The 17,900-nt window shown below is 39.2% G+C and overlaps 2 protein-coding genes across 7 annotated transcripts in view; one reads left to right on the top strand and one right to left on the bottom strand.

Annotated features, from left to right (window-relative positions):
* Positions 1-17,900, top strand: part of VEPH1 (ventricular zone expressed PH domain containing 1) — a 247,970-nt gene that overhangs the window by 55,857 nt on the left and 174,213 nt on the right. The window lies entirely within an intron of this gene.
* Positions 5,245-11,892, bottom strand: PTX3 (pentraxin 3). The gene is made up of 3 exons (XM_050779877.1): positions 11,623-11,892; positions 10,756-11,157; positions 5,245-6,474 (listed from the first exon to the last, which is right to left on the bottom strand). Exons 1-3 carry the CDS (start codon positions 11,750-11,752, stop codon positions 5,861-5,863), a joined length of 1,146 nt encoding a protein of 381 aa, XP_050635834.1. The 5' UTR covers positions 11,753-11,892; the 3' UTR covers positions 5,245-5,860.

The raw sequence follows: 17,900 nt of genomic DNA, 5'->3' as shown, positions 1-17,900 counted from the left end.
TGTAACATCAGAACCTTTTTAAAAAAGAAAGTTGTTTTCCAGTGCTCCCGAATAAGTCTCCAAACTTGTTCTTTGCCATATGAAAATGGTCTGTAATGTCTTTTCAGTACTGATAAATAAAAGCACAACCAATGCTTAGTGCAGCGCAAGTTAGCATATCTTTCATTCAAAAAGCTGAAAATATTATTGAAGACCCTATAACTGCAATGGATTATCTGAGAGTTTATAGGGAAGCCCTTTTAAAATTTTGATTTGAAACTCCATGATGCAATGAACACCATTGCTATTTAATCTAAAAGTAGTAATGTCCCTTTTTCCGCATTTCTGAATTAGTGATCATAATAAAGAAATATGCCTCACCATCAATATGTCTTTTACGTGGTCCTCTGGCACAAGTCACAGAATGACTTCAAATGATTGGAAACTTAAGTAGAAAGTCTTTGGAATAAAAATGTAACATTATCTCATCAAGAGTCCAAATTCCTTTTTTACTTGCTGGCAATAACCTGGAAAATACTGTCTAGTTAATTATGATAAATTCAGCTCATTTTTTCTCCATGTGAGACAAATTTCAAACCACTGCTTGGTGAGCAGTCTCAGAGAAATGGAGATAGAAAATTGTCCCCCCATCTAATATGACAGTTGTAGTATATATAACATAGGATGTATGAGACTTAAATAGATAAAATGTCTATGCTTTGTGCAGTTCTGGGCCCATCGTTCATCAATGGTTATCATGATTTCTATCATCATCATTATCATCATCATCATCATCATCATCATCATTCTGGTTGTTTTTGTCATCACCAATTGAGTATTTGCTATGTACCAGGTCCATATTAAAAGACTGGAGGCAGGTTGGGCACTGTGGCTCATGCCTGTAATCCCAGCACTTTGGGAGGCCAAGGTGGGCAGATCACTTTTTGTCAGGAGTTTGAGCCCAGCTGGCCAACGTGGTGAAACACCATCTCTACTAAAAATGAAGAAATTAGCCAGGCAAGGTGGCACGTGCCTGTAATCCCAGCTACTCGGGAGGCTGAGGCAGAAGAATCACTTGAACCTGGGAGGCAGAGGTTGCAGTGAGCCAAGATCATGCCACTTCACTCCAGCCTGGGAGACAGAGCAAGACTTCGTTTCAAAAAAAAAAAAAGACTGGAAGCAGAACCGTATCCCCTCATGGAGTTTTGTAATCTCCAGGGAGATGCTTAACCATTAAAAATTCATGATACAATTATTCTTAAAGGAAGTGGTTTTTAAGTTCACCATAAAACAAGTTGTTGAGAAATAATTTATTAATCAAATATTCTAGGAAACAAGCTACCAAGCAATCTTATTAAGAATATTCAACCTGAATATTTATACCCATAGAAAACTATTAAATGTAGAGATATAAAAAGACAATGCACATATGGATCAAGGAACAGAGATATCTTAAAACAGAAAAAGACTTCTAAATTGTTAACCAAATCTTCGATCTGATCTAAGTCAGAGTTTGCACCTTCTTGACTTCGCCAGTAGATGCTGCTGTGAAGTAGAACAAGGCCTGCATAGATTTGGACATTCGTGTGCTGAACTCTGAAAATGACTTACCCACAATGAAAAATAATCCTTACATTCATTTATTTGTTTGTATTTTTGTTTGCTTGCTTATTTATGTTTCAATCCACTCAAAACAACTTGGAAAAACATTTTTTAAGATAACTATCTTATTTTCAATATAACTTTATGGTTTAGAAAGCACTTTTTTGAAATTATCTGCTTACTAACCTTTCAACAAGGTAGGCAAGTCTTGTTATCCCTAATTTCCTGACTAATTTGAGACTCATTGAGATTACTTGACAGGCCTGATTTCTTACAGTTATTAAGTTAGTAGGTCATAGTGCCAGGATTTGAATACTGGATTTCTGACCCCAAGCCCAGCAAACTTGTCTTCTACACTCCAGATTTATAAAACTTGATGCAAGGATCAACGATACGAGTGTTCATGTTCACTGAATCCAAGAATACATCAACGAACATATACAATTACTTTAACCAAGACTTTAACCTTAGGAGTACATTTTTTAAGTGGCTGAAAGACAATTCTGGAAACATTTGGCCTTAGTAAAACTCAGGGAAGAGATTTCTAATCTAAGATTTGAGAGGAAATGAAATAAAAATCAATTATAATTTCTCGTTTGTTTGCAAATCTAATTCTTCGTTAAAGTGAAGTCAATCCAGTAATTGTAAATAGAAAGCTCTACAATTCTACAATATATACTTGGTAGTAGAATGTTCTGAATATATTTTAAAGGTGTTAATACTTATAAGCCAATTTATATTGTAATAGACAAGGAAAATATATCAACTGTGTTTAGTTCATATATTATCTCTGCCAAAAAATTAGCTCTACCGGACGTACTTACATATATACTCGAGTGAAAAACTGTTCCAGTTTGCCTGGGACTGAGGGCTTCCCAGGACATGGAACTTTCAGTGCTAAAGGTGGGACTATCTTAGGGAAACCAGGACAGTTGCTCACTCTACACACACAAATAATATTATTTTATAAATATATATGTGTATATATATAATATATATTTATTACACACACATCTTTCCTCCTAATGGTCTGAGTCATCTTGCACAATTATTTTACTGTGCTGTAATATGGTGATGCCTCAGTATTTGGTGAATGAAAATATGTGACAATGTGCTAACATAAGCCAGCATGCTGATACTTCTCTTTAGATATTTTATCTCAGTTTTACACATTTCTTATTTCCTCCTTTTGCTAACACCTATATATTCTCAAACTCATTAATTTGCTTAGTTGTTGTTTTTTTTTAAGTCAGATATCCAACTTCCCGAGAATTTGTAAAATGTATTTTCCAAGTTTAGGTTATGGGTGTTTTAGAGAGAATAAAGTGTGTAGTTGTATTTTATTTTATTTTATTTTATTTTATTTTTTGAGATGGAGTCTCACTCTGTTACCAGGCTGGAGTGCAGTGGTGTGATCTCAGCTCACTGCAGTCTCCGCCTCCCAGGTTCAAGAGTAGCTGGGATTACAGGAGCACACCACCACACCCAGCTAATTTATTTATTTATATATTTTGAGACATAGTCTCACTCTGCTGTCAGGCTGGAGTGCAGTGGCGCAATATGGCTCACTGCAACCTCCACCTTGCAGGTTCAAGTGATTCTCCTGCCTCAGCCTCCCGAGTAGCTGGGACTACAGGTGCGTGCCACCATGTCCGGCTCATTTTTTGTATTTTTAGTAGAGATGGGGTTTCACCATGTTGGCCAGGATGGTCTTGATCTCCTGACCTCGTGGTCCGCCTGGCTCAGCCTCCCAAAGTGCTGGTATTACAGGTGTGAGCCACCTGCCTGGCTGTAGTTTTTAAAATTAAAATAAAAATTACTGGATCAAAATTAGATTGAATGATCAACCAACTAAAAGATTAAACACGACACAAGTATATTTTTCTCTCACATAAAAGAAATCTTTCCTCCTAATAGTTTGAGTCATCTTGCACAATTAGTTTACTATGCTGTAATATGGTGATGCCTCAGTATTTGGTGAATGAAATTCACCAGATTTCACCTTCAACCTACAAAGTGGGGTTGCAGTGAGTGCAGGCAGCCCAGGGATGGCTAGATGGCTTCACAACGATCAGAAACCCATGCTTCTTCTGTATTGTTGCATGGAGTCTCATGGTCTAAGATGGTTGCCGAAATTCAGCCCATTACCATATTCCAATCAGACAGAAGGAGGAAACGAATCACATGTAATGTTTCAGCATTGGTCAGAACATAGTTACATGGCTGCATCAAGCTGCAGGCAACGTTGAAAAATATAGAATTTACTCTGAGCGGTCACATGTGCCACTAAAGCTAGGATTCTCTCATTTATGGAAAGAGAGAAAATGAATATCTGGGAACAATTATAAGTCCATAGAACTCCTAGCTAGACTTACTGCTCTAGCAGATGAAATTTCTATTTTTTTAACCCAAGAATTATTTTATTTTCTTCTATTTGTTTGTTCTTTGCCATAAACATGTAATTACTTTAAAAAATTAAAAGTTTTCTTACATTACATTCTGCCAGCATATGAATTTGCATTTATCTTGGCCTGCAACATCTGGCATCACTTAAACATGTATAATTCGTGTTGCAGCGTGTAAAGGAATTTAAATCATGCCTAATTTTCTGCCTAAGTTTTGGGTCTAGTTTTTCTTCTTCCAGCTGGGAGTTCAAGTCATATAGACAATGGCTAGATAGGGACTTTGCATGTGCCCAGTGTGCCTAGAGCCTTGAATTATGTGATCTCCAAGAGTCTGAGACTGGTCTATCAGCCCCTAACTATAAGTGATTTTCTTAGAGACTTAGCTTCTTTTGTGGGTTTCACAAATGGGATGAAGCTATACTTATATGATGAACATACACAAAAATTATTAGATTCATGGAATTTTATTGCTGAAAGGCACTGAGTCCAATCATCTCCTTTTACTGAGAAGATCCAAAGGAGTTATGTAACTTGTCTGACACCTAGCTAGTTAGTTACAAAATTACTCCTGGTCCTGTCTCCAAACCTCATGAAGAGAAAACGTCCTGTGGCTCTCCATGCCCTATCTTTAGGAGGACGTATGATCACTGTGAGTCCACCTCATTTCAGAAGCAGCTTTGTGAGGCCCTTCTATCAGCCCTCACATAGACTCTACAGGAGAATGCTAGCATGGTGGGGAAATTACCTCCAAGTCCACAGTGTGAAGGGGCTTGACCTTTCCCTCCTGAGTAAGTAAGAGAAAGGGGTGTGCTTTCAGGGCAGGAGTTCTTTTCCAGATTCTTAGGTCTCCCAAATAACATTCCTAAGCCATGTCTTGCAAGCATCATGTGTATCTGGGGAACTGTGATGATTCATGTTTGGTGTTTGTTTTTATGTTACACAGTACAGAAAGCTGTTGTATAAGCTCCTAGAATTGTCAAATGGGAAGAGTCCTAGAGATTCTTATTTCATCAATTCCTTGATTTCTCAGCTGAGAAAACTAAAACCCACAGAGATGAATTGACTTGGTAGAGATAATATTTCTTGCTTATGATTTATAGGAAGCCAAACTTAAGTCTATAGTTGTTCATTCCTAACAATATTAACCATGCTGTTCACATAATAGTGTCTGAAAACTAATTGCCTACTTTAAATGAAAAGAGAAAAGTATGAGTTTGCTCCAAAACGTCTCTAAAATTTATAATTAAATGACATGAGCTAGTTTTATAAAACATTTTATTTACAGTAGAGCTTTACAAAAATAGTCTTAATAAAATTAATACAAATCCCTTTTACAATATAACTTATATGACTATCTTCTCAAAAAAGTGACATTCGATTATAACACATAAACTACATTTATAGTTGTTAAGCCACCTTGTAGTATAAATATGTTTTCATCATCTTTTTTTTGTAATAAGGTACACACCAATAACAATGAACAGTGGACAACAAATCTTATTTTGTTATTCTTCCAATGTAAAATTCATCTCTGGCCAAAACAAAGTTAACCAAAGAAAAGTAAAACAATTGTCCTTCTGTTCAACAATACAGTCCTTTTTAATTATTTGAGAGTTTATCTGACAGAGACACAGCATTAAACTGAAAGCACCATGGCATAAAGTCTAGTAACATTATCCTCAAAAGCTTTTTCCAATGTCTTTCCTTCAACTGTTTATTCACTATTTTGCCAGTACAAATAAAGATTGATCTCAACTCTCTCCTTCATTAGTCTCAAGTGTTCCTATTAAGCATTGAGTTTTCAGACCTTCCCAACTGGCATGTATTTTAAGTGTGAGTTTCTTTCTTTGGCTTCACGTGGAGTTTCACAACACTTACGAAACATACTGAGCTCCTCCATGTGGCTGGATCTCTGTGACTCCCCATCCAACAATATTCCCCCGGATGTGACAAGACTCTGCTCCTCCAGTCTCTCTTATCTCTTCATTGCTAAGAACACTATCCCAGATATTGAAGCCTGTGAGTCTCCCAGAGAAGGCTAATGTTTCATCAAAGCCACCACCCACACAGCAGCCATTCTTTTCTTGGCCAATCTGCAGGATTCCTCCCTCAGGAACAGTGTGACCTGTGGCCATCTCAACAGTGGTAGCCACCAGTTCACCATTTACCCACAAGGATGTGAGCCCTTTCTCTGAATTCCAGGTGCTGCACAGGTGGGTCCACCTTCCCAGGGAAACCATGGTTTCAGCAACCAGTTTGTTCTCCTCTCCACCCACCACAAACACTATGGACTGGTAGCTGAGATACAGCTGGATTTCATATGGATTCCTCTTTGTGCCATAGGAAAACAGGATGGTTTTGTTTAACACATCTGTGGCTTTGACCCAAATGCAGGCACTGAAAGATTCAAGCCTCATTGGTCTCACTGGATGCACGCTTCCAAAAATCTTCTTGGAACGCATTGGGAATAAAATAGCTGTTTCACAACCTAGAGTAGCAAGAAAACAAGAAGAATATTAAAGAAACTATAAATTTATTCAGAATTATTCTGGCATTAGTTATTTCAACATAAGCATTTTAATGACTACAATTGAAAGCTATATGAAACCCTACATTATGACTTAAGAAGCTTCAACTGTAATCTCTGCAGAGCAAAGAAAATGAGAAAAAGGAAAGCCAATTGTCTTATCCAATGAAGCATCGAAATGAAGAGAAAGCATGCAAATAGAAGAGCCAACTAGTCCAAACCCACAAAATAACAAAAGCCATAACTACCTCCCCTTCCAATTTGCATATTTTGTTACTGCTTTTTTTAAAAAAAAAAAAAGTTGAATCACTATCAGTTAACTTCAGACAATAATTCTATAATTTCCAAGAATTCAGAACCCAACCGGGTTCTCTCTTTTTGCCACCACCAGCTTCCTAAAATAATAAACCTATGAAATTCAGTAGACCTGGTTCGCTCCATTTAGCCTTTACCAACATGCATTTTTCAGCAAAATTCTAGGATACTGATGTTATTGCAGAATACTTTATTTTATTTATTTATTTATTTATGTATTTATTTTGAGACAGAGTCTCACTCTGTCACCCAGGCTGGATTGCAGTAGTGCGATCTCGGCTCATTGCAACCTTCGCTTCCCAGGTTCAAGCGATTCTCCTGCCTCAGCCTCCCAAGTAGCTGGGACTACAGGTTCACACCACTGCGCCCAGCTAATTTTAGTATTTTGTTTAGACATGGGGTTTCATCACATTGGCCAGGCTGGTCTCAAACTCCTGACCTTGTGATCCACCTGCCTCAGCCTTCCAAAGTGCTGGGATTACAGGCATAAGCCACCACACCCAGCCTGCAGAATACATTTTAATACACCAAATGTTCTCAGATATTTGTAAACTTTGCACAGTTTTTAGAAAACTGCCTTTGAAAGGCAACAATGTATAATAATGATGACTAAGCTTATTGGGCATTCACTATGTATCAGATACTGTTCTAATCACTTTGTATGTCATTTTCATCCTCATGCTAACCCTAAGAGATAGTCTTTTACATTCCTATTTTACAGATGAGAAAACTTAGGTAAAAGTAACTTATCTATGTTTACATAGCTGATAAGTAGTAAAACTAGAGTTTGAACTTTTGCAGTCTGGTCACAGAGGCCATGCCCTTAACCAGCACACTACATTGCCTCTTATTAATAGAACCCCTAGATTTCTCTAGGAGGGCTAGAATCCAGATGGTGTTACTACTAATGAGCTGTGCAACTTTGGATGAGCCCCATAATTTCTCTAGGCTTTAGTGTTACCTTAAAAAGGCCTTTCCATTCTGCTCCTAATATTCTGCAAGTCTGTAAGCAGCAAGTATGTAGCACTCAAGAGCTGAATAGACCAAAAATACGTTTAAAAATTCTACTTTGTCCATAGGCTTATAATTACTATTTAAGCAGTAACTGAAAATCTTTAAGAGAAGTACATTCTTTCAAGGGGCCTGGTTGGAGAACATGTTTCTGCTAAAGAGCACTTGGGAGGGGGACTTTCAAATCTGAGGTGGAAAGCTCAGTAAGTTACCATCACTGTCCATCTCAAGGCGACTTAGCAATTTGGGAAGCTGGAGATGCTGAAACGAAAACCTTTTACGTGTCCCTGGGAAAGAACAGGTGAGCTCTGCATCTATATACATGTGTGTGTGCGTGTGTGTGTATATATATGTGTGTATATATGTGTGTATATATACATGTGTATATATACTTATATAGATATGTATACATATATACGTGTATATATACATATATACATATGTATACATACATATACATATATGTATACACACATATGTATATATGTATATATACACATATGTGTATGTGTATGTATACATACATATATGTATATAAATGTGTGTATATATATGTGTGTGTGTGTATTTAGGTTTTTTTTTAAAAAACACCTAAATTAGGGCAGGTATAACAACCTAAAGAAGATTTTCCATAAGATAACTTTGAAAAGCAAACTCCCAGTACGGTTCCAGAATAACTGGTAAAGAGAACTTGCAGAACCCAAACATCCATGTAAAAGTATGGTAAACTACGTCAGGTTCCTACAAGTGGCTCAGGGCTAGGCTTTATTCTGAAAACATTAAACAACTATGGACCTTATCCTTTAGTATTAGGGATAGTCAAATAAAATATTGACATTCAGATAATCATATAAAAGTAACTACAATACTAAAACACAAAACTGGCCCTGTCATGCTTTGATTCTTTTTCACTAAATAATTTGAACTTCTGAAGATTTTTTAAAATTAATTTTTAATGACGCAGTGATTCTTATTTCAAATGAAATTGCTAGGTACATCTTTTTTTCTATCTGTGTTAATTAAAATCAAATAAAAATCATTGAAAAAATCACCATATCCATGGGCATTTGACATAGTCTCTATAAAGTTTCAGTAAAGTAGTGTTCAAGAGGGTGCCTACTGCAATCTAATTAAGTGATTTCCTCTTTAAATAAGCCCAGGCAGTCAGGATTGCATTCCAAAGCAGTCCTGGATTGCATCTCAGAGACTCAGCTTCCCTATAGGCTACACTGGCTGTATAAGTTCATGGACTGGAACCGCATGTTGGCTATTTTTGGTCATCTTCTTTTGGGGACCAGCAATACCCCAAAACGAGGCTCTTAATACCTCTTTAAAATGTCAGAAACTCTCTTATGAAATGGCTTTTAACTAATAGGTTTTTCTGATTATCAAAGACCAAACAAAATTAAAACCAGGTTCTTAGGAGGCTAACAACAGAATGATTAGGAGCCAAGCTGGCTGGAGACCGAGAGAAGATAAATCAAAGCCTATGGGTAAAAGTATTATCGGATGTAATAAGGATTAACATTTTAGAATTCAGAAATACATCCCTCTTCTGCTCTAACTAATATGCAAAGATGAAGATAAAAAATAGAGTAATTCTTCAGTTTTTCGGGTGCATTAAGTGTACAATGACTTTATGTGGTTTGCAAAACACAAGACATTTCATCCATTAAAATGGCTGCAGAATTCTAATTTCTCTCCTGTCACATTGAAAATCTACTGTACATTTGAATTTATGCTTTTTCTCCTCTGAAGCCCTATTTGGTATTTACTGATAAGCACCCCTCAAATATTTAGGAAATATGGTGTGGTTTCTGTAACTTTAAATGAAACATGCTCTCATTACATAAAGTTCTGTAATTTTAAATGAAACATGCTTCTTCCCCCTCCCCATCCAGCAAAAGTTGTTTTCTTGGAAATATAGGGAAGGATTCTCAGGAGAAATGCAAGTTATATTTTCTTACCTAGGACACTGATTTTCTAATATAATCCAAAATGATTGTCACACCATCATTTCTTAGAAGTTTTGGCATACAAAGGAGTATTGCTTGGCTCCGAATCTTCTGTTTCTTTCTTTTAACCATCTTTAGAATGTATTATTTTGGGAACCCATGTCTGTTTGGAGATTCATGGAGTGTCACATGGGATTTTGAGAGGTTGTCTCTGGTTTGAACAGTCTCTCACCTGTTTGGTCCCAATTCTCTGAATCCCTGGGTTGGAGCTGGGATCGCCTACACGTATTGGCTCCTACACCTGACTCTTCCACGCTGAATCCCAAACTGCACACCCTCCGACCTCCCCTGTCGCGCTAATTCTACAAACCCCGGGGACTGGGGGACCCCTGGAGAATTCCGCTGACCCTTCAGGAGATGATATTCAGTCTCAAGTTTCTTGCTGAGAAGGGGCGGAGAGGAGTGGCTGTCTGAGGGGCTGGAAAACATCCCTAAATGTTAGCCTGGGCCCTGAAATAGTGCGGGAAACCAGAGCTCCTCTAAAGACAGAGACAGGATAAAATTAGAAGACGTGGAAATCCCTAACGGAGGGAAGCTGGGCGGCAAGAAGGGTCACGGTTATAACGGGCCAGTGGACTCCTGCAGCGCCTAGTCGGATCGGGTGTCAGGGGCCCTAGAAGTCTATTTCAAGACTGTAAGGGTTACCTCCACAACTCTCTTTAGGGTTCCTTAGGACTGAGGAATACTTTTTTAAAGCCAATTTTCCCGCCTTGTATGGTGTGCCTGAGCTCTGTGACCGCGCATGCAGAAATAGAGGGGTGTGTGTGTGTGTGTGTGTGTGTGTGTGTGCTTCCCATGAAAGCTTCCCCTAGAAGGTGGCCTGGCCTGGCTTGGCTTGCCGTTAAGCGCGCTCCCGGAACAAAGCCGCAGTGGGAGGTCCGGGCCCCGCTTGCCTCCTTACCTGCCGGCAGCCAGGTCCGGGCCGCCCAGCCCTGCACTGCGTGCAGGTCGGCTCGCGTCTGCCGCAGCTCCTCCAGCATCGCGGCCAGGGCGCGCCCCGCCTCCTCTGGGCGCTGAGTCTCCGCGCCCTCCAGGCGCTCCAGCCTGCGGCCCGCGTCGCGGCTCGCCTGCAGCAGCTCGTCCAGAGCACTAGCCAGCTTGGCCTCCGCGAGAGCCCCCTGCTCGCATGGCCTCGCCAGGCTTTCCGCTAGCCGGCCCAGCTCCTCCCGCAGCCTCTGCAGGTCGCCCCGCAGGACGTCGTCCGTGGCTTGCAGCAGCATGCCCTCTCTCATCTGCGAGTTCTCCAGCATGGTGAAGAGCTTGTCCCATTCGGAGTGTTCCTGACGGCAGTCGCACGGCGTGGCTAGAGCGCGGGATACACACACGTTACCAGTCCGCCCAGGCCTGCCTTGGATGTGCTTTGTAAAAGCTGACCTCCCTCGGTGGTGCCAAGTTGCAGCCCGTCCCTGGCATCCCCCTTCCCTGGCATCCCCCTTCCCTTTAAGGACACCTCCGAAAAACAGCATGTAAATGTCTCAAAAACGACGGAAATCATTCATTCAGGTATAGATTAAGTTGTACCCTATGAAATCGCCGGTTATGTAGCTCAAAACAGTCAAATATCGGCGATTTTATATGATTCAACCCATTATGTACGTTCCAGAAATAACTTTGAAACCTCCATCTTTCTTCAAGTGCTTCTCACTTTTGCAAAACAAACTGTAAATTTTTAACTCGTCTCACTGGCTACAAAGTATACATGTGTTATTTAGACCAAGAGGTGGATATGTAGTTAGGGCTAGCAGAGAAACAGTTAAAGTGAACTTACGGTCCTCAGTGGGATGGAGTCCATTGTCTATTTCGTTGTCCAAATTCACATACATGAGATCATAATCATCCGAGTTCTCGGCCAACACTGCAGACCAGAGAGCACAAAACAGAATCGCAAGGAGATGCATTGCTGGAGAGACGCAAAGTTCTTTCCACAGCTGGCGGGAGGAGACTCTCAAGTGAGCTGAATTTGAGCGGAGGAGAATGAGAGTGAGAGGCTGGAGCGGAGAGCCCTTAATAAATGCTGGGGAAAGCCTGAATGGGGATGAATGAGTAATGCTGGTGGCACTGCGGTAACGGGAGTTCCCCTGAATTTGGTGGGGGAGGGGGCTTGGTGGGAGGGCGAGGGAAATGTGGAAGTTGCACAATATTAAACTGCAAAGGTTTACACTGCAGTCAGATTAACTGGAGGAGGGTCAGAGGGGAAAGAGGAAGGAAACTAGGCTTTCACTGTTCTCCTGAGAATTAGCTGTTGTAACTTGAATTGATAGCAATGGGGATGAAGGAGGGGTGGTAGGGGAGACTGAAGGTCTCAGAGGGTACTGAAGCAAATCATAATTTCAGCATTTCCTGTGAGCTGTTATTATTTCACAACCCTTTATATATAGAAAACTTTCCATATTTCCTTTGTACGCTGTTTTACAGGTTGAAACTGAAAATGGTCTGATTCCAAGATAAACCAACATATTAATAATTGTATGGCTCTGGAAGTCAAGTCCAATCCGAGCTATCTTGTCTTTAATACTTCTGGAGTTGCACCTATACTTTTATAGACTTTTTTGTGTTTCTTTTTTTTTTTTTTTTTTTGAGACTGAGTTTCGCTCTCGTTGTCCAGGCTAGAATGCAATGGCGTGATCTCGGCTCACTGCAACCTCCACCTCCTGGGTTCAAGCGATTCTCCTGCCTCAGCTTCCTGAGTAGCTGGAATTACAGGCACCTGCCACCACGCCCAGTTAATTTTTGTATTTTTAGTAGAGACGAGGTGTCACCATGTTGGCCAGGCTAATCTCGAACTCCTGACCTCAGGCGATCTACCTGCCTCAGCCTCCCAAAGTGCTAGGATTACAGGCGTGAGCCACCGTGCCTGGCCTATGACAAACAACACAGTACAACTGGGTAAACCTAAAATGGGGGGAAAAACCTGGGGGGAAAATGAGTATACTTATTTAGTTATTTAGGTATGTTTCTTTTCATAACTTGGTAATATGTGGACATTATATTATTCTACAAGGTTTCAAGGCAAGGATCATGTTTTAAAAGTAAACTTAGAGATTTCTGCTTCTAACAATATATACAGGCCTGTGGTCGCATTATATTAATAAAAACTTAAAAGGTACAGATGAGCTCCCGTTAAAGTAAGGGAAAAATCCAGGGGCCAAAGATAGAGGAAAGCAAAAATAACAATCCCATGAGCTGATGCTAGGGTCCCTCTGGAATAGGAGTGAAGTGAGATAGGGGTTAATAGTTCTATAACCACCAAATGTTGGTGACCATGTGGAAGCAAAGCTTAGGCCAAAGGTAGAGAGTTAGAAGAGAGACCCTCATGAAATCCAGGACCCTCAGAGGGTTACATACTGCATTTCAGTAGGTACAATCCCACTTTGCCCTAGCACAAAAAGGTAGGAAGCAACCATATCTCTCTTTGGACTCTACAAGGTCCCTCTGAGTTTGTGAATTTGGGCCTGCCCTCAGACATGTTTGGAATTCAAATATATACTGTCTGCCACTGTGGGGAAAAAAAAAAAAAAAGAATTCACAGTGATATTTGAACATATGAGGAAGCAAACCACTATAAATGAGAATCAGCAGAAACCAAAAAGAATTAGACACCCCTCCCCAAGAACTTCATTTAGTTGAAATATCAGCCAAAAACTAGAAAATAAATATGTTTAAAACTATTGAAGCTGTAAAAGAAGGAATTGAAAATATGAGAAAAGAATAAGACATTGTCAAAAAGAAAAAGGCTAGGTGATTTTTTAAAAGAACCAAATATAACTTCTAGAATTAAAAGTTAATTGAAATTTTTAAGAGCTACAGGCATGGATTAAGTGGCAAATTAGGCAAAGCTGAAAAGAATATTAATGAACTGGAAGACAGATATAAGGAAATAATCTAAAATGTACTGCTTTTATGTTCAGTAATAGGATTCTCCAATCCTTTAATTGCTCAGGAGGATGATAAAAAAATTAACTAATTTTGCTTTGCTCAAAAATGTTCGTTATAATTTTAAGGACAGCTACTAAACGGACATAGGCATCCAAACAGAAGGAGCAGGGGGAATTTTTAAAGAAAGACTTGATCTATTAAAAAAAAATCAATGAAGAAGGAAAGAAAAGCACAAAGAAGGATAAGTTAAAAGTACAATATTATTTGCTAAAACTAAATCAAAATATACCAATAATTACCATAAATGTTAATGAAACACATTTTCCAGTTAAGAGACAAATATTTCTGTTTGTCATATAGAAATATTTTAGGCTGGGTTCACATTCAGAATCCCAGTACTTTGGGAGGCCAAAGTAGGAGGATCACTTGAGGCCAGGAGTTTGAGACCAGCCTGATCAACGTAGCAAGACCCTCATCTGCACAAAAAATTTAAAAATTAGCCTGGTGTGGTGGTGTGCACCTGTAGTCTCAGCTACTCAGGAGGCTGAGGCAGGAGGCAAGAGGATCACTTGAGCCTGGGAGGTTGAGGCTGCAGTGAGCTATGATCACACCACTGCATTCCAGCCTGGGCGACAGAATGAGACCCTGAAAAAAAGAAAAGGAGAGAGAGAGAGAGAAGGAAAAAGAAAAGAAATATTTTAAAAATCCAGCTATACATCACTTACAAAAGCTACACATAAAACAAAGTAGAAATGTTAAAAGTTAAAAACTTTAAATTGGAGGGGAGAAAGAGAACATATCAAGCAAGTACTATTCAAAAAAGCTAGCATAGCAATAGTAACATCATTAAAAAATAGACTTAGGCAGAAGAGGATAGTTAAAATTATGATTCAAAGAAATACAGGAACGATACAAAGAATAGCAGGATGATATCTCTGAATTATCTAGTAATATAGTTTCAAAAAATATAAACCAAAGATTGACAGAATTGCAGGGAGAAATGGGCAAATACCTAATCATGGAGGGAGATTTTAACATAACTGAGAAGTTCACCTATATCATAACTCATCATTCAAATGCCAAAAAAAGCCTGCCAAAGGATACAGAAACTTAAACTACGTAATTTAAGGTTTGATATAATGAAATATATAGAGTACTGCCCAGATAGTTCGATGGGCAAGTTCTACCAAACATTCAAGTAACACATAATCCCTATCTTACACAAATTGCTTCTGAGAATAGAGTGTTCAGGAATGTGCTAAATTCGTTTTACATGTCTACTAAGTATGATACCAAAAAGAGACAAGGACAATACAAGAAGGGAAAACTGCAACCTGTCTCATTAAGAATGTAGATGCAGCCGGGCGCAGGGGCTCACGCCTGTAATCCCAGAACTTTGGGAGGCCGAGACGGGCGGATCACGAGGTCAGGAGATGGAGACCATCCTGGCTAACACTGTGAAACCCCGTCTCTACTAAAAGATACAAAAAACTAGCCGGGCGAGGTGGCGGGTGCCTGCAGTCCCAGCTACTCGGGAGGCTGAGGCAGGAGAATGGCGTAAACCCAGGAGGCGGAGCTTGCAGTGAGCTGAGATCCGGCCACTGCACTCCAGCCTGGGCGACAGAGCGAGACTCCGTCTCAAAAAAAAAAAAAAAAGAATATAGATGCAGTAGCTCTAAATAAAGTATTAGCCAAACAGACACAGCAATATGCATAAAAATATACATTATGCACAGCAATATGCATAAAAATATATCATTAGCAAGTTGAGTTTATTCTAAGACTGCAAGATTGATTAAATGTTAGAATAGCTGTTAATGTATTACATTAACAGTTTATAGGAGAAGCATAATCATATCAACAGATGAGAAAAATGTTTGATAAAATTCAACACTCAAAATAATCAAACTAGAAAGCAGACAGGAACTTACTTAAACTGAAAAAACATAAATACCAAAACCTATAGAAACAGATACATATGTAATTGTAAATCCATGGTAACATACTTTTGAAAACAGGATTAACACAAGGATACCCGTGGACAGTGACTCTATTCATCAAAGCGTGTATTGGAAGTCCCTGCCCGTAAAGTAGGACATAAGGATATAAGGAGAAGAAACATAAGGATTAGGATGGAAAGAAATAAAGTTGTTATCATTTATCATGAGTGGATCATCCACATACAGAAAAATCTAAGAGACTCAAAAGACATTACTAATAAGAACTGAGCAACTTTTGTTGGATATAAGATCAACATACAAAAATCTATTGCTTTATTAATACTAGCACATAAATAGAAAACGCCTTTGAAAATAAAGTTTTCATTTACAGTAGCGACAACAGCTGTGGGATACCTAAACAACAATTTAACATAAGACACAGCTAATTATAACACCTTATTTAACTGGTGTGAGATGGTATCTCATTGTGGTTTTGATTTGCATTTCTGTGATGGTGAGGGATGATGAGCATTTTTTCATGTGTCTATTGGCTATATGAATGTCTTCTTTTGAGAAGTGTCTGTTCATATCCTTTGTCCACTTTTTGATGGGGTTGTTTGTTTTTTTCTTGTAAATTTGTTTGATTTCTTTGTAGGTTCTGGATATTAGCCCTTTGTCAGATGAGTAGATTGCAAAAATTTTCTTCCATTCTGTAGGTTGCATGTTCACTCTGATGGTAGTTTCTTTTGCTGTGCAGAAGCTCTTTAGTTTAATTAGATCCCATTTGTCAATTTTGGCTTTTGTTGCTGTTACTTTTGGTGTTTTAGACATGAAGTCCTTTCCCATGCCTATGTCCTGAATGGTATTCCCTAGGTTTTCTTCTAGGGTTTTTATGGTTTTAGGTCTAACATTTAAGTCTCTAATCCATCTTGAATTAGTTTTCATATAAGGAGTAAGGCAAGGATCCAGTTTCAGCTTTCTACTTATGGCTAGCCAATTTTCCCAGCACCATTTATTAAATAGGGAATCCTTTCCCCATTTCTTGTTTCTCTCAGGTTTGTCAAAGATCAAATAGCTGTAGATGTGTGGTATTATTTCTGAGGACTCTGTTCTGTTCCATTGGTCTATATCTCTGTTTTGGTACCAGTACCATGCTGTTTTGGTTACCGTAGCCTTGTAATATAGCTTGAAGTCAGGTAGCATGATGCCTCCAGCTTTGTTCACACCAGTTAGAATGGCAATCATTAAAAAAATCAGGAAATGACAGGTGCTGGAGAGGATGTGGAGAAATAAGAACACTTTTACACTGTTGGTGGGAGTGTAAACTAGTTCAACCATTGTGGAAGACAGTGTGGCGATTCCTCAAGGATACAGAACTAGAAATACCATTTGACCCAGCCATCCCATTACTGGGGATATACCCAAAGGATTATAAATCATGCTGCTATAAAGACACATGAACACGTATGTTTATTGCAGCACTATTCACAATAGCAAAGACTTGGAATCAACCCAAATGTCCATCTGTGACAGACTGGATTAAGAAAATGTGGCACATATACACCATGGAATACTATGCAGCCATAAAAAAGGATGAGTTTGTGTCCCTTGTAGGGCACGACTCACAGTTGACTCACAGTTCCACGTGGCTGAGGAGGCGTCAGGAAACTTATGATCCTGTCAGAAAGCAAAGGTGAAACAAGGCACATCTTACATGGCAGCAGGAGAGAGGGAGAGTAAAGGGGAAACTACCACTTTTAAACCATTAGATCTCATGAGAACTCCCTCACTATCATGAAAACAGCATGAATAAAATCACCCTAACGATACAACCTCCTCCCACCAGGACCCTCCCTCGACACGTGAGGATTACAATTCAAGATGAGATTTAGGTGGGGACACGGAGCCAAAGTATATCACTGGTTAAGCCAAGGAAACAAATTCTCTCCTAGAGCCTCCAGGAAGGAACCCAACCCTGGGCACACATTTGATTTTATGTTAGTGAGGCTTACGTCAGACTTCTGAACTACCGAAATATAAGATAATAAATTTGTGTTATTTTAGGCCACTAATTTTGAGATAATTTCTAATGACAGCTATAGAAAATGAATACAACTGCTTCACAAAGAAATTTTGGAACATCTACAAAGTCAACTCCTAGGGACATACCCAGTGCTTTGCCACTTAACTATGTGGTCCAGGGACCATCAGTGTCACCTGAGAGCTGGTT

The sequence above is a fragment of the Macaca thibetana genome, chromosome 2 (assembly GCF_024542745.1).
Source record: "Macaca thibetana thibetana isolate TM-01 chromosome 2, ASM2454274v1, whole genome shotgun sequence".
Lineage (NCBI taxonomy): Eukaryota > Metazoa > Chordata > Mammalia > Primates > Cercopithecidae > Macaca > Macaca thibetana.
The sequence above is the reverse complement of the archived record's forward strand: the minus strand, read 5'-3'. Positions and strand labels throughout refer to the sequence as shown.